General features: G+C 31.3%; 4 protein-coding genes across 5 annotated transcripts; 2 read left to right on the forward strand and 2 right to left on the reverse strand.

Moving 5' to 3' along the window:
- Positions 1-3,414: 3,414 nt before the first annotated feature.
- On the forward strand, positions 3,415-4,440 carry LOC108463549 (protein SODIUM POTASSIUM ROOT DEFECTIVE 2-like). Of its 2 annotated transcripts, none has more exons than XM_017763473.2 (3): positions 3,415-3,830; positions 3,902-3,980; positions 4,083-4,440. In XM_017763473.2, the coding sequence occupies exons 1-3, from the start codon at positions 3,444-3,446 to the stop codon at positions 4,268-4,270; spliced, it is 654 nt and encodes a 217-aa protein (XP_017618962.1). In that variant the 5' UTR covers positions 3,415-3,443; the 3' UTR covers positions 4,271-4,440. The 2 variants fall into 2 exon arrangements, with proteins under 2 accessions (XP_017618962.1, XP_017618963.1); XM_017763474.2 differs by having other exon boundaries at positions 3,905-3,980.
- A 7,154-nt stretch (positions 4,441-11,594) lies between these two features.
- Positions 11,595-12,365, forward strand: LOC108462746 (dirigent protein 24-like). The gene has a single exon (XM_017762658.1). It carries the CDS (start codon positions 11,595-11,597, stop codon positions 12,363-12,365), a length of 771 nt encoding a protein of 256 aa, XP_017618147.1.
- Positions 12,366-13,663: 1,298 nt separating this feature from the next.
- Positions 13,664-15,337, reverse strand: LOC108461650 (glutelin type-A 1-like). The gene is made up of 3 exons (XM_017761552.2): positions 14,941-15,337; positions 14,070-14,790; positions 13,664-13,985 (listed from the first exon to the last, which is right to left on the reverse strand). The coding sequence occupies exons 1-3, from the start codon at positions 15,134-15,136 to the stop codon at positions 13,832-13,834; spliced, it is 1,071 nt and encodes a 356-aa protein (XP_017617041.1). The 5' UTR covers positions 15,137-15,337; the 3' UTR covers positions 13,664-13,831.
- A 4,050-nt stretch (positions 15,338-19,387) lies between these two features.
- Positions 19,388-23,400, reverse strand: LOC108461898 (UDP-galactose/UDP-glucose transporter 5B). The gene is made up of 12 exons (XM_017761875.2): positions 22,938-23,400; positions 22,725-22,848; positions 21,903-22,016; positions 21,703-21,795; positions 21,564-21,629; positions 21,295-21,393; positions 20,914-20,993; positions 20,519-20,631; positions 20,309-20,397; positions 20,076-20,162; positions 19,920-19,988; positions 19,388-19,841 (listed from the first exon to the last, which is right to left on the reverse strand). Exons 2-12 carry the CDS (start codon positions 22,833-22,835, stop codon positions 19,725-19,727), a joined length of 1,038 nt encoding a protein of 345 aa, XP_017617364.1. The 5' UTR covers positions 22,836-22,848; positions 22,938-23,400; the 3' UTR covers positions 19,388-19,724.
- Positions 23,401-23,713: the final 313 nt, after the last annotated feature.

Raw genomic sequence — 23,713 nt, forward strand, 5'->3', positions numbered from 1 at the left:
CAAAAGGATCTGCAAATGCCAATAATTGAAATATAAAAAGAGTTGCCGTATTATAACAAAAGTGAAAATAAAGTAATGAAGGTGACCCATAGCTAACCTGGTGTTTGGTGAGGCGGCGGCGAATAGCTCTGGTCTTATTGGGACGGAGATCAAGAGGCAAAAACTTTTTCTTTTTATATGCTTCCCTCAATGCAGCCTTCTGCTTCTGGGATATCATTGTCAACACTTGTGCAATAGATAGCCTCACAACCTTACTAAAAACCCAACGCCAAAAAGATCAAAAACCCATACTAAAATCGAGAAAGAAAAAACAAATGGAAATCAAAGAAAAGAGAGGAAATGAGTTACATCTTGGAGAGTTTGTTGGGAGCACCACCAGTGACCTTCGCTACACGAAGTAGAGAAAGTTCAGCTTTTAATTCCTTGAGCTGGCTCAACAGCTCCGTCTTTAATTTGTCCCTTAGCTCGTGCACCTTAATCATTGCTATAAACAACCCCCCAAAAAAATGTAAAGAAGAAATTAACAAAACTATCATTAAACAATTGATGTAAACGAAAATTTAAGAATAAAATTAAAAATGGGTTTTTCATTGTTATTATTGTCATTATCATTACCCATGAGTGGCTGCCTCTTTCTCCGTTTGTGGTGATAAAGGTCCGGAGAGTGCAAAGTTGAAAGTTGATAACTTTCGTGCTTTTAATATCAGTTTGCCAATAAACCCTAATTTGGTAAAGCATGTGAAAAGCCTTGTTTCATTTTTCATGGGCCAATAATTGAAACATTTTGAGCTTGTGAAAGCCCAATCTTATTTTGTTTATGAAAAAAAATAAACCAATGTTTTTGAAATTAGATAGATAATTGAACCGATCATATCACTGATTTCTAAGTCATCCTGTTCAAATAAAATAAATTACTAAATATTAAAAATTATAAAAATCGAACCAACTAATTTTTTAGCTAAACTCAACTGGCCCATATTGGTTCATGGGACCGGTTTTTGCCTCTCTTTAGACTAATACCCCATCAACTCCCATTTTGACTGATCAATTTAGTTCGGTTCATACAACATTGAGCTAAACTCCTTAGATTTAAGTTGTTCATACAATAAGTATACACATATTGACATTTGATTCACGTGTTACAAATGAGCTCCATGCTAAATCCTATGTAGTATTTAACATCTAAGCTAATGATAGGGCAATGGAAGAACCTAAATGGCATGATACTAGTGCTTTAAAGACTCAATTAATTAGAAAATTGTGAAGTTTAGATATTAATTTAGAATTTAAGCTATTGGTTGAGAATGTCTAATAAAATTAATAAGGCTATAAATGAACAGAGTATTCGATAAACAATTTGATTTCTATTTGTTTATATTCATTTATCAAGCAAACATTAACCATACATATTTATGCACGTTTATTAAATGAACCAAACACGAATAAGATATATTTATGTTCACGAACAAATTTATTCATAATCATTTAAAATTCATTTAATAAATTATTTAAAGTTTGCTTGAAACTCGTTTATTGGACAATTACTATTTTAAAAGAAAGATATTTAGTAGAGTGCGTAAATTCAATTTTTTTTTAATTGCTTTTTAAGCTATCCACTGAAGTGAGTTCAATAATTAATTCTTCGCATTTTATAGAGGATTAAAAGAAAAGAAAGTTAGTTAGCTACTCTTAATCTGCCCACTAATTAAAGCCCCCCACAGCTTTAAACGCGTGATTATTTATTTATTCATAAAGTAAAGGTTTGACTTAGGGAGATGCATAGAATTGCCATGGATAACCTTACATCCGATACTTTAAATATTTATTTTTCTACATATTTAGATATATAATAATTCGTATTTGTACTTGTATTCATGTATAACAATTATAGTGATTTATGTATGTGTATGTGATTTGTTTGTGCAGTTTTTTCATGCTTAGTTTTTCATGGAAAGTTTAGGATCCTTGATTTTTTTAAAAAAAAAAATTATATACAAATTAATTAATGGTTTTTGTTAGTTTCATTAATTATTTGTCAAAAAGAAAAACATCATTTTAAATCCCCAAAATGATATGGTAATGATGCAAGTTATGTTATTGATGTTTTGTGAGGAATTACTCATTGTTTTATGAGTCCCCACCAAAAAAAAACACTTTTTTGAAATCAACAAGTTGTAATTTGTGGGGGTTTATCTCATGTGAACAAAACAAAAGAAAAAGCTTCTTTTCCATATTATATATATGAGCTTCAAAGTTGAAAGTAATTCACACCATGTCTTAAGACTCAATGGTTAGGGTTTAAAAGTGTTTGGAGTCTTGTGCTAACAATGTAGTAAGCTATCAATAATGGAGTAGTATCTTGGAATCTTTTTTAAGGCTTAACTATAAAATTAGCCTTTAAATCATATTGTTTTTCTTGTTTAGATATCTAAAATTTTTTTTAGTCAAATGTGATACTTAAATTATCAATTTAGTCCCATTTAATCTAAAAATATACTACATCTAATAAAAATACGGCACGTGTTTAGTATTTGATTAATTTAGAGTAAAATAAGACAAAATTAAATCTTCATATATTACATTTCATAAAAAAAAATTACTTAGGGAAGAAAGTGATATATTGTGAGAGTTTAGAGCTTGGCATAAGCCCTTATGATCAACCATGAAATGATCTAATTTAATTAGTCCAGCGACAATTCACATAATAGGCATACAAACATTTCAAGACAGACAATGGGATTACATAGGTAGAAATATAGAGATAGGGGAATTAAAAAGCATATCCTAGAATATGCAGATTGCAAAGGCAGCTAAGTAAGTTGATAACAAAAGTGGTGGACACTAAATGCTGTAATCAATGTGCAATTGATTGATGATGGAACTTGGGTTTGCCATGTAAAAGGGGACCCTTGTGATGGGAAAGTGGCATAATCATTACAATCAATCTTCATCTTACACTGTGGCTTCATAATTGTGAGCAGTTCATAACAGTAGCTCTATATTAACACACGAATGCAAGAATATGTAGATGAATTGATCCAAATTCCATCATGTTTTTGCTATCTCCATTAACCATTCTCTCTTCTTCATTTGAAGATCATTGTAATGATTTCTACATCCTTATTGGGGGGTTTCAAAGAGCTATATAGCCCAACAAATAAGCCGATGATCTATGAAGCTAGCTAGTTGGTTTCAAAAACTATAACCCCCAATAGTATTAGTGGGACTAATCATTTCATACAAAGTTGAGTAACATTAAAATAATGTCTGAAGTTAATCACAACTTTGAAGGTCCAAGTTTCAATCACGTTTCCCGATGTATATGATTAAATAACAAAAACTTTCAATGTGGGACCAACGTCCCCCTCTATCCCTTAATCTCACCTGCTTTAAAACTAAGATTAATTTGCCCTCTAACTCTATTAGCTTTTCTTTCTCCAAACATGAAAGGAATGGATATTTTCTGTGCATCTCAAGCTTCAACAGCCATCTGCTCTAGCTTGGACCATCGTTCCATGGTCCGTCGAGGCCACAGACCACTCGACCGGCAACGTTCGAAGCCTTATGCACCTATAGTTCCAGGGCTGCCTCACCATGAAAAGAGTAGAAAGAGCTCTGCTAAGCCGAGTGATGTACGTCGAAAAAGCTCAGCTGATATTCATGATCTCAACAGTCCTCCTGGTTCCTCTAGGTATCTCCTAAGTGATACACCCTTTGTAGATTGGTTATCAGACTCCGATCACGTCTCACCGGCGGTTCCGTCTCGTGGTGTAAGCACCGAAGATTCTCTGGCTTTAAAATCATCTTCGTCGGCTCGGTCTCAGGACCAGGTTAGTGTTTGATCGTTGTTCTTTGCTTTGATCATAAGAAACAGCAATTAAGTTGTGGTTCAAAACAATAGCAGGTAGTGGTGTTGAGGGTGTCAATCCATTGCAAAGGATGTGAAGGAAAAGTAAGAAAACATATTTCAAAAATGGAAGGTAACTAACTAAGCCAAAATGGGCTACATTTATTAGTTAATTTATGCACGAAACTTAAAGCCATGGGGTTATTTTTGTTTTGTGCAAAATTGTTAATTGCAGGAGTGACATCCTTCAGTATAGATTTGGCCACAAAGAAAGTGACAGTAATTGGTGATGTAACTCCCTCAAATGTGCTAGCAAGCGTTTCCAGGGTAAAAAATGCACAGTTCTGGCCATCTGCAACTGTAGCAGCAGCACCTCCATTGCTCAAAACTCCATTGCAGATAAAAAACAAAAAGCAGGACTAGGGTTTTTTCCTTTCCAAAAAAAACAAGAGTGTGTTTTCCCTTGTCTAGTTGCGTGCTTAGATACTAATTAACATTTGAGTTTTAATGTAAACAAATCAAATGTAAGCTTTTTGGGGGATTATTGTCAGAACATTTTCGTTTCTTTTAAGAGCCAATTGTTAAAGATGAAATTTGGTGTACTTGTGCTTTCTGATCATCTTCAAATCATCACAAATATTCCCCTTTTTTCTATACCCTTTTGCTATCCGATAATAGGGAAAGGATTGTATGAAACAGTGACGCCACGTCATTTGTATCCCTTTCCAATAGTTTTATGCCACATCAGTATTCTTATCCTGAATTTCAGAAGTTTATCCTGAATTTCAGTATTTTAATTTGAATTTAATTTTTTTCAGGATAAAATCCTAAAATTCAGGATAAGAATACTGATGTGGCATAAAACTATTGGAAAGAGATACAGATGATGTGACATCACTGTTTCATACAATCCTTTCTCCCGATAATAAATAGAGAAGGGATGGTATGAAATTGTAAATCTACATTATTAGAAAAGGATAAGGATAGAGGGAAAATTATAATTTCATACAATCACTTCTGTACATAACATAGTTGGGCCTCCATGACTAATGGTATAATTCTAACATTAATTCTTCTCGAGTATTAATAATTCAATTTGATCTTTTTAACTTTTTATTAAATAATTTTTCTATTTTGACGTCTCTTATAAATAAATAAAAATTCAATCTAAGCAATTTTAATATGAAAATTTTAATTTTGTCTCCCAATTTTTTAAAATTTTATTTTGACTCTTTCATCACATACTGCATGATTTTATCTTGGTTATTGAGCTCCTTTAACACTCAATTTTATTTAAAAGATATTAAACTCTTTATCCTCCAACCCAACTTTTTACCTTTATGTGGATTCAAAAGTGGTGTAGCCCTGGTGTTGGTGGGTCTATTCTGATGTAAACAATACATTTTTGAGTGCCAACACAGGTGTTCTTAATTACAATGTTCAAATGGTTTCCATAATGAAGGGTCGGAATGTTCTGCAGAAAAAGGGTGTGCATCACCACCGTCATTCAGGGTTAGATTTAATAATAATAATAAAGGGAGACTGCTGAAAACCAACATGATTTTGGTCCCCCAAGGCATGAGCTTTTGAGTTGAGCCCCTCGCGTGACATGCAACTGCAACGATAAAGTGCAGTATGAAGAAATTAGGGAGACAAGCAGTGACAAATTTGTTTTGCACTTTACCTTCTGTCTTCTGGATGAGCCACGAATCTATAGGGTTAATTCAACTTAAAAAATATAATATAAATCCGTTTGGTTAAGTTTTATTAATTAAAATTTACTATGCATAAAATTGTAGATTTAATTTATGTTCTTTAATTTGATCAATCTTATAAGTTACTATATTTTTAAAATTTTAAAATTTTAATTTTAATTTAAATGATAGATATTAAATCCGTTAACAAGATTTTGTGAGTTATATGGAAATAACAAGTTAAATGGCATTACGTATGTAATAATATGTTTGTCACATAAGATTTTAAATATAATATAATCTAATGAATTTAACGGTTATCATTTGATTAATATTAAAATTTCAAAATTTAAAAAATTTATTGAGACTAAAATGACTAAATTAATGTACAAAATTAAATACACTCCTTACGAATAGTTCAGAGTATAGAAACTAATTGTAATTGCATTAAGATATAAGAAATTATTTATAAAAAATTATGATTATTGAATTATAACACACTATATTATAAGTGAAAAGAAATATATAAAATATATTTATTAAAAATTTATCTTACTTGAAATTATAAAATTAAGAGTTTTAATCATTTCCCAGACACAGCCATATCAACATTGATTTTAGGGATCAAACTTAGGATAAGATCAACATCTCTTTATTGTTAGTCAAAGGCATAGGTTCATTTTTCTTTCATGGAAAACCCTGAATTAGGTAAGTATTTGGTAATTGGAAACCAATCTTAGCTTCACATTTGACCTTTGTATCGTACTTCATATAACACCAAATAATATATGTTTAATGTTCAAAAAGCATTTTTAAATTAGCATGTTAATGTTGGACAAACATTGAACATGGCTTCCCCACAAATAAAGCAAAATGATGAGTCCCCAACATTGGCACACTTTTGATTGCAACTCCATCACAATTTTATTTTTTCCAATCTGAGTGGGGCTAACTTGATGTCATCTTCTTTCTTTTTCTTCTTCTTCTCTGCTACTTGTACTTATTCTATTTGCTTTTACAAACAAAATCTTAACTTTTAAAATAAAAACACTATGATTATAAATTTAAAAATTTAAGTCTCATTGTTAATATCGTTAAAATGCTTCTATTAATTCATTAGTGTTACATATTAAAATTTGATTAAAAATATATATTTAGTAGTCATATAATAAAAAATATTGTAATAAATCTGAATTTAATAAAAAAATTTAGCGGCATTAACAATTTTACAAAATTGATGTCGACATTTTTATCAAGATAACACATTAAGATTAATTAAAGACATTGTAAAATTGAGATATCAAATTATGTCAAAAATTAATTTTAAATTTAAACATAATATGAAAATTAAAATTAAAATTTAACTGTTATCATATAATTTAAAAAAAATAAAAGGAACGTGTAATCACATACGTGTCATAAAATGAATGGTTGATATTGTTTACATTTTATAATTTTTATTATCTGTTCTTTTCTTTAGGGTCTTAAATATTTTGGTAGGTTTTAGAGTTGTTGTTTTTTTACTAAAATTAGACGGCAGGATATAGAAAACAGTAGAAAAGAAAAGGGTCGGCATCTAGGGATTATTTTAAGGATCTCCATAACGTAAATTTGGGCATTGGGTCGGCGCACCACATTTTTTATTTATAATTAATGATATTCTGAGTCTAATTTTATTGGAATTAAAATGTTATATTTAAATAAAAATTTATAATTTTAATTTATTCCAATTAATTTAGTTTATTTTGTATATAAAACTAGTGAAAGAGTCGCATAGCTTGCCGTTGAAAGTTTAGCAATAACAATGGTTTATATACATTACTCTCTCGCACTATAAAATTTTCATAATTAATTAATTTAATAAATATTTTTACATACAACAAGTGAAATTAGTCTAATGAGAAATAATTTGAATTGATTCAAGTAGTTAATTGATTGTTAAACTAATGTTTAAATTTTGAAGATATTAACTTGATTATTTTAATTAAAAAAAACCTCAATCCCTAAATTTAACCCAACCATTGTTAATCAACGCACCCTAAAAGAAGAATGGCGAAAGAGGCAGAGCTAATGTGATAGATTGAAAAGGGGACAGATGGACCAAAAGCACTCACAAAAATGTCAAAATCAAATCCTGATGGTATCTAAAAACATGTTGGTTTGGTTGGAATTTATAAAGTAAAAACAGGATTAAATTGTAAAAGTAAAAATGGTTGTGTTAATCTTATCCCACAAACACAAGGAGATTGGTTCTTTAACAAAGGGATTGTACCATATCCCCCCTTTTGACCCCATAACCAAGATTTTTCGTGTTTCTAAATCTACCTTAAAGAAGATTCCATGCTTCTTGTCTTTCTGTTTTTTTTTTCTCAATATATCTGCTTCAACAAAATTTGAAGTTTAATTTGCATACATTATGGACAAAATCAGAATTTCTATATTGGGAGATTATATTAATTAACTCATCTTTAAAATATCTAATCTTATGATTTAAAGCTACCACATCTACTGCATGATGCATTTATTATCACTTTCACTTTTTTTTTTTTTTGCAGCTGTCAATATATTGAATGATTGATTATACATCAAAATTTTGAATTCTTAAATCTTATTGAATTATTTATCACTCAACTCAACGTATATAGATTAAAAAGTGATATTAAATGTAGAAATTTAAATCTCAATATTTGTAACTTTTTTCCTCATCTCGAGACTTGACTTATTACAACTTTTTTTTTTTTATTTCTTCCATCAATGTTATGAATAAATGAATTGTTAATTTCTGTTTTAATTTAAATCCCATTATTTGCAAGTAATTGTTGAACTAGACTCACTAATGGAAGCTTAGTTTCTTAATGATCTGTTTGATGGGTCTCATTCATCTAGTTTCTTAGTTTTTGTCTGTGCAATGAGGGTGGGCATTGATATGGTTGCCCATATAACCCAGGGACAAAATTAGAAACTGTTTTTAGGGGAAGTCGAAATTAAATTGTAATTTTAACGAAAGTAAAAGTACAATTTCACTATTTTAATAGCATATATATTTATAATTTTAAAAAATCAAATCAATTTTTTATATTTTTAGATGAGCCAAAGTATAATTTTACCGTTAAGACTGGATCACTGGAATTGATTCCAACCCTAGCCTTTTAACGCATTTAGCCAAAATGATAAGAGAAAATTTATGTTTTCTCTTTATACTAATTTTTGTTCATATACTTAGATCCAAGTTAAGAGTATTCTTATATTTATTTTATGAAATTTTATATGGGATAAATCTCTAAACTATATATTAACTTTGGTCAAATATGTAATGATATATATGAAATAGGATTTATGTAATTTTATACATGAAAATATATTGTGATATAATTTGTTTACAAAAGCTTAAATTTAATATTTTATGATTAAGAGGGATTGGAGTTGATATTAACCCACTTAACCAAGGAAGGGCCAACACCTTAGCTTTTTCAATTTTTTTTGTTAAAATTTATTTTATTATCGAGTATACTTATTGTATTCATAATTATTTAATTTACTTTTAAATTTTGTATAATTACACGAATATATTAATTATAAAATTTGACTCAAAAAACACTAAAGATGTGAATGATTAAATTATAATTTTAATTTTAAAAATAAAATGTAATTTTAAAAGACTTTTGAACAAGTGTAAAATTTGTAATTAATATATTGTTAGGTACCTAAATTTTGCACTAGTTTCAATATGTATTTATACCATGTTTTTTTTAATCATTATGGTATTTATATTTTACAAAAGCTATACGTTTTGATATTTAAAGAAATATTGTTAATTTTTTTAATGTTTAGTTTAGGTTTCAAGATTGGTTTGATTAAAATTCATAATTTACTAATAATATTAGTAATTAATTTTATCAAATCAACTTTAAAACTAAAAACAACATACAATCATCGGACAATATTTAACAAATTAAACGTAAAATTCAATAAACTTACAATTAACATTAAATTTATTTTATTGATAAAATCATGAAATTTCGAACATAATAATATTAATAGTAAATATTTAATACTGTTATTTTTAGTTACCAAAATGTATAAGTTTTGTTAAATAAAAATATCACTTGAATAAAAATAAATAAAATAGAAAAAAAAATATCAAACTCAATACCAACTGATATAATAATTCTTCCATACAAAAGTTGATAAAAGGTATTTGGGATGGAAAGAAAAAAGAGTTTCACTATGCAGGGGTCAAATGGGTCATTTCAGTTTATCCTTCTAATCCTAAAATGGGCTATGGTTTGAGTTGTAAAAGCCCTATTAAAATTAAATTGGACATATTGGGCTTTGTCAATGTCCTATATGTTTTAACTAAGTGGACTCAGGCTCACACTTTTTAAACCCCAAACATAATACCAAGCCACTTAAACAGGGTCAAATCTTGGTTTTGGTTCTGTAATTTAATTTTACATAATTTCATAATTTATTTTTATAATATTATTAGTGAATTTAAATAGTTAAAATTATTAATTATCTGGATTAAAATGCTGAAATGATTTTATTTTCTTAAAAACACTATTTTAAAAGTAAAGAGGACAGCGGGTTTGGCATAATAATTTTATTTTCTAGGTGACATCGATTCAAATTTTATATCTCTAGTTTTAAATTGAGTTTATTTTAAAATTTTAATACTTAAATTTAACCTGAAAAGAAAAGAAAAATATGGGTTAAAATATTAAATAATTTTTGTGTTAAAATACATATTATAAAATCTTATAAAATTTAAAACATTTATCTAAAGTTTAGTAAAAAATCTTAAAGTCTTCTAAAAGTTAAAAGAAATTCTAATTAAATTATAAATTTAGTTATAAAATATAAAAAAGAGAGAATATTTTGCTAAAAAGTTTCGACGTCGAGATAGTGCAGATTCGATGAAAACCCAACCGAGCTTGAAATTCTTAATAGAAAATTAGTCCCACCCTTGAAACCAAGTTTTTTTTAAGGAAAAAAAAAATGCACCCTGACAAGATCAAATGTTAGGGTTATATTTTCATCCTACTTCTGACTAGATTTATTTATAGGCTGGTTACTTGGCTTGATTCGAAGTTCTATTCAAAAAGTAAGAGGGTTTAGATAAAAATATAAGTTAAAAAAATAAATTTGGGCAAAAAAAAAAAGGTCTGTTTAAAAAACAGGTTGAGTCTTAAGTAAGGTTCTTAGGCCTTCGGTCCAACTTTATAAAAAAAAAAGTTATTTTCTTACTATTTTACTGACATTTCACTATTATCTTGCTACTATTTTGTTGTTATTGTTTAGATGTTGTATAGCTATTGTTTTATTATTAATTTTGCTACTATTTTTAGATGCATTAGCTTATTAAGTTGCATAAATCTCAGGTGTTATTTAAATATAAAGATTTTTAAATTTATTTTCAATTTATTAGGAAACATGTATTTTAATATTTTAGTACTTTTGATGTATTATATCTTTTAAAATTTTATATAAAAATAAACTAAAAATTTAATATAGCCCAAGCTAAGATTTAACATCTATAATCTGAGTTAAATTTGGGCAAAAAAATTAGACCCATTTTTAGACTAAGCCAAACCTAAACCTATCAAAAAACTTAAAATTTTATTAGGACCCGACCCAACTTATGGAGAGTTCCACTTTCTAATACCAAAAATTTTATGCCCCATTACTAGTTAGAAAGGAATACTAAGAAAAAAAAATTATATCAATAATTTTAATTAAAATAATTAACAAAATTAATCATTTAAATTAATTATGACATCATAAAATAAATAAGTAAAATATGTAAAATTAATATGGACTAAATCTAGTCGTAATTTGAACCTTAAACAACTCCATTTGACCAAAGTTGAGAACAAATGAGAAAAAAAAAATCACAGAAAGATCCGAACCACTCCATTTCCCGTTTTCCCTACTCCACCATTGTTTAACTCTTTCATATATACAAGCATACAAATTCATCATGTTTATTTAAGATTTTTTAAAAAAAAAAAAAAAAGAGCTCTTCAATTTTCTTGTCATTTCACTAAGCTAAAATGGTGAAAGAGCTACGATTTAAGGGCACATTGCACCTATTGCTCTTAGCCATCACCATGAAATACTATGTCAATGGAACAAGAGTTCTTCATCATGATGATACACATACACTCCCACCTCTTCCGACAGCCATAGCTAACACCACACCGGTAATCGGTCCCGCCATGGAACCCTCGTCGAACCCCATGCAGGCTAACACAAGCGATCATCGCCCCACGTTGTCATTCTACATGCATGATATATTTGGTGGCTCAACACCATCGGTAAGGGTTGTTGCTGGGGTGATTGCCATTGCCAAAAGGCCCACACCTAGCCAAGCCAATGAAATCCCTTTCTCCAAGAAACGCAATGGGATCATCACTAATAAAGGCATACCACTGCCATCACAAGCTACCTTACAAAGGCTCTTGTTTGGAGCTGTGATCGTGATAGATGATGAACTGACTCAAAGACGGGAATATGGGTCTTCCATAATGGGTAAAGCACAGGGGTTTTATGTGGCTAGTTCCACGGATGGTAGCAGTCATACGATGGCGTTCACTGCTATGTTTCATGATGAAGATGATCATGATAAAGATGATGCTATTAGTTTCTTTGGGGTGCACCGTACGGCTGCGGTTGAGTCTCCTATTGCTATTGTTGGTGGAACCGGAAAATATGAAAATGCTCAAGGGTATGCCGTCGTTGAGACCCTTCACAACACCAACCAGTACACCGTTGATGGTGTCGACACCCTTTTGCAGTTTAGTGTATTCATAACTCGGTACTGATTTTCTTCTTTTTTTAAGAAAATAATAAAATACTACTATAACTATAAAACAGAAAAATACAATATAATGTAAAAATTGCTCTTCTTTCCAAGAGCACATGGATACCGCTATAAACCATCCAAAATCGAATTTTAAAAAAACCAATTCATAGACTTGAAATAACTTAAACTTTGAAATTAACTTTAATGATAAAAATATTTTAAAACACTAAATTGTTTGTTTTCGAGATCCTGCTGCAAATTTTATCTATATAGATTATGATTGCTAATTCATATATACGAGGTTCAGTTGCATTTTATTTAAATTGAGAGAACAATTAAAAAATTGACTTTATTTTTTTTGTTTTCAAAATAACTCTCATCAACTAATACTATTTTGATATAAACTTTTAAAAGGAATTCATCAAATTGCTTTGATCTAAAATCATAATCCCCTTTATATGATCATCTATACTAGATATATATAGACTTTAATTTTATACATCTGTTCAATACCGATCCACTTGCTAACCTATATCATGTTTACGTAAGCATAAGAGGGGTTTTTTCATTTACGTTCAATCCTTCAGTTGATTTCGCTTCACTTAGTTCAATTTTAATTTCGGTTTATGAAATTTCAATAAAATTCAAATTAATAAGGAGTCATTATGTCACGTTACCGAGGGCCTTGTTCCAAAACAATTTGTCGTCTAGGGACTTTACCGGGACTAATTAATAAAAGGCCTAGAGCCGAAAGCGATCTTAGAAATCAATCGCGCCCTAATAAAAAATCTCAATACCATATTCGTTTAGAAAAGACAAAGAGTCAACATGTCAAGTTTTACTACAATTACAATTAATCAAGCATATACAAATTCAAATAAAAGAGTAACTCATCTCAAATGGAGTTGGTATTGGGTTTTCATCCCAATGGTGTTTTGGTTACTAGCTTCTAAGACGTAACCACAATACTATACATTAGTTCCGAATGATAATTTATTTTTTATGATCCAACAAATTCTAGTTGATGAGATATGATCATCCTTTTACAACAATGCCATTCAACCATGGGTACAATAAATAAATAAAGGTTTTCTTTATGCTTAAATCTTTCTATAAGCAATATTTTAATATCTAATCTCCCTGAAAGGAATATTGTGTTTCCGCAAAAGCTGCTGCTAATTTATACCCTTTCATCAATCATGTGTCATTTTATAATGATTTAATATTTTCTCATCAATTCTGGATTTGCAGAGGTTTGAATCTATGAAACCTTCAAATGCAGGATGAAAATTTGCAGAGGAAAAAACGAACAAATGATTACTTAAACACCTAATTCATTGATATTCATATCATCCATTGACATATACCAAATGAAGAAAAACATTTATTATCACTAATAATCCAATTCAGTAGTCACTAAAACCCATTTTATTCGGAAAAAAAAACACACTAAAAACTAACAGAAGACAGCTAAACGGATGGCCTTCATTTTGGTGGTGGGAAGAAGATGGCATCATTGGTCCTCTTGGAGCGGAAAAGCTTCTCTATCTCAGCAGGAACCTTGAATGCTGCTTGAAGAACTTCAGGTGATATCGCCTTCCATGCCCCAATGCTTCCAGCCAAGTGGGTGAACATAGGGCTGCAAATCAAATCACAACATGTTAAGTTTCAATCATTTGCATATTAATGGAGTTTTAATGGATTTCAAAGTCTTGGAGCTTACTTTGGGGTGGTGATGATTGAGAACCATGACAAACCATCTGGATCAGCAATCTTTGAAACAACAAAGAACCTTGGCACAATCAACAGATTGCCGGCTTTCACGATGGTTTCCAGGACCCTTTTGCCGTCGACGCCCACCACTTGGAGACGACCACTGCCTTTGACTATGTATGTAACCTGCAAGGCTGAATCACAAGAAAAGCCAGGGGAGCACATTGCATTACCTTCCAGCCTGACGAGATCGGCCCCCATACCCACCTGGCCGACCAAAGGGAGGTTTTTAGTGTTCAAGAGCACGACGTTGCCGGCATTCTTGATGTCGGTGTCCAACGGAGCTTCTTCACAGTTCAAGGCCATTCCTTTGCGGTGATCGGGCTTGGGTTCGGGCATCTTGAAATTGGCATCAAGCTTGACAATGCCTTTGCCCTTTTGGTTTCCAATTAGGGCCGTGGCAGTGTCATCATCCACATCCCATGCCCTCTTCACAAAATCAGTTGTGAAGCCAGTAAAGATGCCGTTGGCACCTGTCAAGAAGAAATCAGTGAACTGGCCTGGTTTGTGGCCTTTTGAGGTATCCCCCATGAAAAGGACCACCAATTCAGTGTCCTCCTTGTTGTACCACCAGGTGATGACACCAAATGGAAGAGCAATTGCATCACCCTTCTTGATTGCAATCACTTTCTCCTCTGATTCAGGGAGAATAATCCCAGCAACACCAGCCCCTACATCAACACAATTCAACTCAATTGCTATTCCATTAAAGAAAGATTGGGTCTTTTTCAATCCCAACTCTGATCATATATCATAAAGATTCAACAAAAACCCAGAAACACAAAATGGAAAAAGGAGAGGAACTCGTAAGAAAATGATACCTTGAAGGACATAAGCAACCTTGGAAGAATCAGAGTAAAGAGGGAGGGCAAAGCCATTTTTCTCAAGGGCCAACTTGGCTGCACCAATGTTGCCTTGACGCAACATAGGAAGTTCATCGGGGCACCATGCGTAGTAGCTTCCAGCATCGTCACCGTACACTTTCTTTGCCAGCTTTGGAGAAAGATCAAGATCCATCTTGATTTCACAAAAAAAAGAAGAGTAAAACCCAAAAAGACAGAAGGAATGAAGAATTGAAAGTAGTGAAAGCAATGATTTATTGAGGTGTGATTGAAAGGATATTTATAGGCGTGAAATGGAAGATATTTGATCATCCATGAGAATCCAATTTTTTTTAAACTTGTTAAAAAGGAAATCATTGTTAACAAACAGGAAATCACAATGGCAACAAACATGGAAAGTCCAGTCTTTTAAAAATAAAATCATATTATTATTACATTTCAGAAAATTTAATTATCTTAATTAAATCAAGATTTCGGATTAATAAATAAGTTTGGTAAGGATATTAAATACATATTATTTAATTCAGATTTATAATTAATAAATAAAGGTCAATTTGATAATAATAATTATTATTGGGTTCGTTTCTTAATATTCTTATTAGGATTTGGATATCAATCAAATCGGAATATATTTTAGAAAAAGGATTAGATGAAAGCAAATTGATGCTTTCTTTATGAATAGATAGATAACTAAATTAAAAGAATACATAAAAAGATAGAGTCTTATCTGATGGCCTAATAATTAAGGGTGTTCATCGTTCTAAGTGTGGCCTAAATTTAAGTTGTGTTAGTTGTACTTGTTGTTTGAAATTTATTATTTCAATTTATAATTATTTTTTACAACTTCCCCCTGCAACATTTTTTAAATCTTCTTTTTTTTTCCTTATTAATCATGTTGATATAAATATTATTAAATATGTCAAAAAAATTAAGAGTAAATATTTCAAATAAATACAAATAAAATTAAGAGTAAATATTATTTCAACTAAGGTCTCACTCTGGATTATTGTCGGACAAACACATGATGCCATAACATCTTTCAATTATGATCTTACTTATTTTTATTATGATGCCATAACATCTTTCAATTATAGTCTTACTCATTTTCTTATAATGCCATAACATCTTTCAGCTATGGTCTTACTCATTTATTGTGTATAGCCTCCAGTCGGACTCATTAGCCATGATCTTTCTTACTTACTTTCCCCGTTGCCTTCCATCCATTTCACAATTCCTAACATTGATGCTTGAACACCGCAGTGTCCTCTCCGCAAGGTCGAAGTTTCGCTCATTACGGGTGCACATAGCAACATCAGATGGTGGTATCTAACAAAATCACCCGTTTTCCTATCCTAACTTCGTCTAATCTTGACGGAGACCCCTTGCCGTATTTCATATGCAATTCATGCATTTTATAAATGAAACATCATGGATCATGCCTACTAAACTATAATGACGGATACTCATAGACCTATGCAAACTTTCAGTATACTTAGCATTTCAAGGTTGGAGTGCAAAAACTCTACCTGATACTTCTTCGCCTTGTTTGCTTAACTTTTGCAGACGCTAGAGTTTCCATTCTTCTAGAAGCTAAGCAAGACAACCAATTCATGGGTTAAATTCAGTAATTCCAGTTTAAACTTAGTTTTCTAAAAACATGCAGAACCCTTAAGATGGTTCTAAAAAACCCTTAACTTCATTTCCTTAATCTTATGTACACTGAATGATTTAGGACCTTACCAGCTTATCAGTTTTTCTACTTTTTCGACTAATTCTTTACGATCACCACTCAAAGTAAAGCTATCCATAATTATCGCTTCTTCGGAGCAACCATGAAAGATGAAGAAGAGGAAAAAAATGAAATAGAATTGGGAGGAATCTCCTTAAGGATTCACTTCTCAGCCTTTTATAACCCCTCACACACGATCTTCAACTGTTTAGAAACCATCTATTGGCAATCATTTTGTCTTCCACTAACAAACCAACTGATTTTAATCCAGCTAAACCAAACTTAGATTTCAACCATGCTCCATTTTGTTTCTAATTTTTCCTGATTTTTCAGTTAAGACTGCCAACTTACAGTCTTATTCAATTAGATTCCCTAATGGTTCCTAATTTCTGGGTTTAAAAGGAATAGAGTGTGACACGACTACTGTTAAATCAACAAACGAAAACTGATGTTAGTTTTTGAATTTTTAAAATTTTAATTTATATAATATTTGGGTAAAGATTTGAAATTAATATTAGGTACTTATAAAATTTATAATTTCGTACAATAGTTTGAATGGATGTCATGCGCTAGTTTGAGAATTCAACAATGCATCCTGGTTGAATTTTTGGCCAACTGTAATATTTGGCACTTCAAGGTGCCATTGATAGTTTTTGTGATGATCGAGATGCATGAGTCCGATCAACTAATGGGCCAGTTTGGGTTTAGGCAAAGTATTCTGTCATTTCCCTAGGACATCGAAGAACTACACAAGGTTGACTTGTGAGGGAGAACTGACAAAGATTCGGTGAAATTTCACGCCAAATATATCTACATTTGGGAGCATAAGTATGATTTCATATTTATGAGTGAACCAATTCTCACACCAGATTTGACAACCTCTTTGGATTACATGACATGATCTAGAAATCATGGTATACTATATCTACTTCCAAAGGAGGAAAGGAATAGGCAATGTCATCGAAGGAGGTCAAGATGACCCATATGAATCCTAGGTTGGGAGTAAATGACTCAGTAGAATCATTATTAGCTCCGACCTCACACAAGGCATCGAGGAGTGCACCACCTTTTAGTCAGTATGGTTCATATTATTCTAGTGCTTTCACTAACCCCTTTTTTTTTACACAAGCACCATATTATGCACCACTACCATGTATTAACACCTTCTGTAGGTTTATTTTTTGCACCACCTCTATCCCAGCACCATATGGAGTGCCAATGTCAACAACAACACCGATGTATCTACTATCTTTGACAATTCTAACATTTTATCAGCAACTGGGTTATGCAACACCATACATTCCCCGATAGTGTTGCAAACACTCTCAACATCATTGTTCTACCGGGGTGGCTCATCTTTGCAACCACCTGTTACTACAAACGATGATATATTATGGCAACCTAGGATGACACAACACTCAAGCATAGAAGAATGGAATAAAAATGAAGATGAAGCTCGATGTGAAAATGAAGATGAAGAACATGAGGACTCGAAACCCCAAGTACGAAGAAATCCTCCTCGCAACCAACATCCATCAAATTTTGGCACACTTTCGGCCCGACGACGCCGATAATATTTTTTAATATTTGTAATGTAAATAATCATTTACTTTGTTAACTTTTAATTATTTTCAAATGGATCTGATATGAATCCTAACCAATATGTATAAGTATTTAAAATGGAAAAAATTCAATTTAAAAATTTTAAAAATATGTTTTAGGAATATTTTAATATTTATATTCTCCTGTGGATGAATAATTATAAATACATAATTTAAAAATAAATTATATGTTCTATATATAAAAAGTAAAGTGAAAAAAGCTAAAAATCTCAAATTTATATATAAAAACCAGTTACATATATTTAAAATAAACTTAAAATAAATATAAAATATTTTATAAATTTATAACCGCATTAAAATTTAAAAAAAAAAAACCTTAGAGAGTTGAACTTACCAGGTGTCAAGCAATTACCCCATGGGGACTTTTTAATATATATGGTAGAGATGTTAATTTCATATTGCAAATGCTCATAGTCAAAAGAATAATTCATAGGAGTGAAAATGCATTTTGTTTTTCTATTGAAAGTGCATTTACTATTTAGGAGAATCCATCAAAATCTACCTTACTTTTTATCACATTTATTTATCCATTTTATTTTTAAATTTAAATAAAAACATCTATATTATTAATAAAACTCTTAATTGAAATGGTGTCATAAGTTAATCAAATACTCATTCAATTAGAAAATAATTAACACGATTACTATTATTATTTTTCATATTTTTATATAACTTTTAAATAAAACATCTAAGGATTCAACCTCTGTTACCCAGTAATTTTTTACTACAGCACCCATATTAATTCTTGAATAAATTTTAAAAAAAAACTTTTAAAATAAAATATTTTCTCGTATATTAACCCATATTTATTATATGTTATATTCAAACACGTGATTTCCATATGATATTCTATTTGTCAACTTTCGATTCCCACAGTTCAAGGATCATAAATATATTAAAAATTGAATAAGATTATATTGACCCAAAAATAAAAATAATACTTGGGACAACATGGCTAATCATTTTCCAAAATGCTTCACATTTAGGTCCACATAAAATGTTTATTAATAAAATTCCAAATTAACTTTATTTATTATTTAAAACAATGAAAAGCAACATCAACAAACCACCCTGCTTGATTAAAAAATCTCCCCAATTTCTCTTTCATAATCTGAATGGAAAATACCGGCCTCAACAGTTGCTTATACATATAAATTCCTATTGTAAACAAAAACACACAAAAACAAGAAGAGTATTTCTGGGATTTAGTTAGTTTGTAGTTCATAATGCTCCTTCAATGAAAATGGAGTGTTCCTATTTTCATTTTTTTCACCCAAAATTTCAATTCGGATTTCATTAAAAAACCATTCGAACAAAACCTCGCCCCGACAAGCTTCAAAATGCAGCTTTAACATAGGCAGACTCTTACCCGACCAGAATCAGTTGCGGTTACTGGTGCCAAATTGACCTCGTTAAGGGATCCCTTTCAAAGGACTCGAAGATCCATTTTCTGTTTGTTGTGGAGGAGTGGGAGCTGGTGACACTTTCTTCCAGAAGGTTTTGGAGTACAAGGAGCCAAACACGATGATCTGATCAAGGCATCGAATACATAATCAAGCTTTGGAAATCAACTAGAATGTAGAATATGTGTGTGTTTCAAAACTTACCGCCCCAATCCACTGTTCCCAGCTAAGGGGATGGCCGAACCAAATGCATGACAGCATGATGCTCACCAGCTTAAACAACAAAAAAGAGTTTGAAGAATCTCGATTCAATCAGAAATATAGCATTAGGAGGAAATGAAACGATAAACTTGACGGTACCTGTCTCGTGGTCATTATGGCAGCAAATGTGAGAGCACCAAATGTACGAATCGTGTAAGAAATGAAAAATTGACTGGCTGTTGCTACCTATAACATATAGTCACCTAACTTTAGAACCACACAGTAGGTATTTCCCAATAAGTATTGGACAATCAAAGAAGAGTATGACTGACCATCCTATAATCAGTTAGAGACTATTAAAACTAGAACAGTTTTAAGCGAAGATCACTTACAGTTGAGAGTAATACAATATCAAGAAAACAATCATTGTGGCGATAAACAAAATCTACAGCTAGCAGTAAATGTCCCTGAAATATAAGACCTAAATCCAACAGAGAAGGGTTGATCACGAGTAATCAATCAGTAAAATGCAACGGAAACAAATCAAACATAAAGGTAAAAACAGAAGATCGTTTCTATGTGTAGGTAGAAGGAATTTCTACCTGTCAAGCTGAGAACGCAAGAACACAATGTCGTGTAGAATATCTGATTGTGTATTTCCATATCATAGCCTTTGAATAATTTATCTTGGAATGTGCTTGTAAAGCCATCAAACCTATGAAAAATAGAAACGAGCATCTATGAAAACTATTTCTCCAAAAAGCACTCAGAACAGCAATGCTAGTTCAACTGACATTAAAGAAATACTTTAGCCTAAAGATCCTTGGTAAGAAAGAGCAGATTTCACAAATACAATTGCAACCGATGTAGTAAATCAGTAATTGTTATTTTGGTCTTATAAAGGTACATGTATCACTTTATATTTCAAAGATCCAATTACAAAAAAAGGATCAGAAAGTATCTTTTATAGTGAGAGGAAATAAGTTCAGGTCGATACCCAAGATAACCAACCATCAGAGAAATGCCCCAAACAGTATTTTCTCTTCCTTTGCCATATGGACTAAAATCAGTTCCTGCCTACAATGAAAGCAGAATTAGTTCGCAGAGAAACAAAGTTCACAATCTAGAAGAAGCTATATGCAGTTAAAAGAAAATCACTTTGCATCACCTGTGAAGGTAACCAATGTCTATTCATAATTCCATGGTTCAATGCCTTATAATTTAAAATATATATATATATCCTAAAGTAGCCTCCATCCACCAATCAAGCTCTTATATAAAGAAATGAAGACCCATTGAGAATTATCACTGGCATTCAAGGCCTAAACAACCGTGAAGAGAACAGAGTGAGTGTTGTTGACAAAGACCAGAATTTTACCGGAAATAGGATAAATATCGAACAACCTAGGGTCACCAGAAAAGCCACCAAATAGTCAAAACCCTTATATTTCTTCTGCATGATGAAAGTGCCCCAAATCTATGTGGAAAAACAAAATAAAATAAGATGACTTTGCCACTTGAGACTGATAATAAATAAGGGGAACTAGTATTGAGCTTGAAATGGATGAAATTTAAGTCCAAAAACTTGTACAACCACTTGGATAAATCAAATACATAAGCCTTCATTATTAGTCATGCAAAACTTACCATAACAGGTATCATTTTTGCACACTTAGCAAGAGTCTGAACCGGAAAGCTTACATACTTGAGGGCCTGAAAACAGAAATGTTGTCACTAAAATTATTATACCATAATTGCATCTAAAGGATAAGGGATATAGCTTTACCTCATATTGACATGTTGTGGTTAGGATGTTTGTTACTGATACAAGGCAGTACTTATAGACTGGAGCAACGGGATCCAATGCCTTCTTACTTGCCTAGAAAAAGACCCAAAAAAAATGAAAATATGTCTGCCAATCTTGCCATCTTCCTGTGAGATGGTTCATCACACAGTTGTAGCAACTTCTGAGAAACAGTTACGTACCACTAAAGAACCAGCAGAGACCGCAGATGTTGTGATGCGGTTGCAGAAAACAAGAAATAACGAGTACTTAAAATATTCTTTGTTTACCCCATAAGGAACTCTCATGATCTTTTCCTGTATGAGAGTAAAACTTCCATCAACACATTGTAAGAAAACACAACTAAACCATTTCGTAGACAATAACTACATGCACATAACATGAGCAAAGATCATCATGCTACCACTACCAAATAATCATACTTCTTATAATTAATAGAGTAAGACATTAATGGCTTAAGTGTCTTCTCTAGCATTCTTAGTATTTATTTAGGTACCCTTTAAACTAGAAAAAAACCAACTGCTTTCATCTGGAATTAAAAGCCAAATCTTCAATTCTAATATAGAGAAACTCACCCAAAAAATTTTAACTTACATTTTAGCGAGGAAATATATAAGAATCGTTCTGCTATATCATCAGCACAGCTAAAATTCCCAATTTTTATTTTCATATTCAAATTTCCAAACAATCAAAGAGTACCCAGATCTTCCATTTGCATAAATAAATAAATAAATAAAAACCTCCTGGGCTTGCATGTTTTACTAAAATCAACCGTTTTAGAAGCTCTAGACAAAGATATTAAAATCTAATGTTTCTTTCTTGTAAACAGTTTACATTCAGAAAAGACATTTAAATTAACTTTTAAAAGAACCCAAAATAACAATCTTTTTTAGGTAAAAACAAACAATGCAATTAAAAATTAAGAACAGAGATCCTATTATAAACAGACAAAAGCAACAAATAAAGAAATATACACCATTTTTTAAAAAAGAAAAACGAAGAACCTGTAAAACCCCATAGATGACAAGAGTAATCAAGATTCCACTGACAGCAAAGACCCCTTTCCATAATTTGTTCTCCTTCACCCCATCCTCCGTCGGCAGTGGTTCGGCCATAGCCCATTCAGCACTAAATCAAACCAATTTTAGTTTTTTTTTTCTTTATATATATTTAAAAAAAAAAAGAACTTCAGAAAGTGCAGAGAAAATGAAAATCACCTGAAAAATGTACGGACGGATCTAAGAGAAAAAAAAGATCGGGGAACACGTGGAAGAAGGAAGGGAACTGAGAGAGTGAAAGTTTTCAAAAAGAAGAGGAAGAAGCGGAAACTTAGGAATGTTAAAACAAACAATTGTCGTTTCAAGCTTTGGGGAGATCGGAACTAGTGTCGTTTTAAGCCGTCGCGCCGCCGCTTCTCTCTCACTTTCAAGTGTAAAACAAAAAGCTATTGGCTTTTTCTATGAATCCTACGGGCTACGGTAAGGTGGTACAGACTAGAAACCGTTTAACGCAGCTTTTTTTTTCTTTGGGTGAAAAAGAAATTACAAGTCAAGTATCAAATATTAAAAAAACTCGGCACATTAACTTTTTCGACCAATCACAAATCCTGTCCTGCCTAAGTTTGATTATCTGGTTTGCAATTCTATTATTTTTTTTAGGAATATCTTTAAAATTTCAGTGACACTTTAAAAATAAAAGTATTCTCCTAACTAAGGTAGGATTAGAACCATTATAAATTCCTTCATTAATAAGGTTAACAGTTTCAAAATTTTAGTGACACTTTTCGATAGCCACGATCAAGAACAATTTGTAACCCATCAAGGATGCCTCATAATTCTAAATCAATAACTGCACAATTTTTTAAATACACTGTAAAACCAACAATTTAATTCCCATTATCATCTTCTAGAAGCCCTCCAGCAACGCAACTAATCTTTTTTAAAACTAAATTCAAAGTCAAGAATTATCTTCACATTTTATTTAAAAGATATTC

Source organism: Gossypium arboreum, chromosome 1 (assembly GCF_025698485.1).
Source record: "Gossypium arboreum isolate Shixiya-1 chromosome 1, ASM2569848v2, whole genome shotgun sequence".
Taxonomy (NCBI): Eukaryota; Viridiplantae; Streptophyta; class Magnoliopsida; order Malvales; family Malvaceae; genus Gossypium; species Gossypium arboreum.

Bases quoted from the DNA above. Each gene is read 5' to 3' on its own strand.
- LOC108463549 (XM_017763473.2), top strand. From the start codon at position 3,444: ATGAAAGGAATGGATATTTTCTGTGCATCTCAAGCTTCAACAGCCATC. The intron at 3,831-3,901 runs GTTAGTGTTTGA...TCAAAACAATAG, and splicing joins CGGCTCGGTCTCAGGACCAG to CAGGTAGTGGTGTTGAGGGT. The intron at 3,981-4,082 runs GTAACTAACTAA...TGTTAATTGCAG, and splicing joins ACATATTTCAAAAATGGAAG to GAGTGACATCCTTCAGTATA.
- LOC108462746 (XM_017762658.1), top strand. From the start codon at position 11,595: ATGGTGAAAGAGCTACGATTTAAGGGCACATTGCACCTATTGCTCTTA.
- LOC108461650 (XM_017761552.2), bottom strand. From the start codon at position 15,136: ATGGATCTTGATCTTTCTCCAAAGCTGGCAAAGAAAGTGTACGGTGAC. The intron at 14,791-14,940 runs GTATCATTTTCT...GTGTTGATGTAG, and splicing joins GGTTGCTTATGTCCTTCAAG to GGGCTGGTGTTGCTGGGATT. The intron at 13,986-14,069 runs GTAAGCTCCAAG...TTTGATTTGCAG, and splicing joins TCAATCATCACCACCCCAAA to CCCTATGTTCACCCACTTGG.
- LOC108461898 (XM_017761875.2), bottom strand. From the start codon at position 22,835: ATGGCCGAACCACTGCCGACGGAGGATGGGGTGAAGGAGAACAAATTA. The intron at 21,796-21,902 runs GTACGTAACTGT...GTCTTTTTCTAG, and splicing joins TCTCTGCTGGTTCTTTAGTG to GCAAGTAAGAAGGCATTGGA. The intron at 20,994-21,294 runs GTAAAATTCTGG...CTTTCATTGTAG, and splicing joins CGATATTTATCCTATTTCCG to GCAGGAACTGATTTTAGTCC.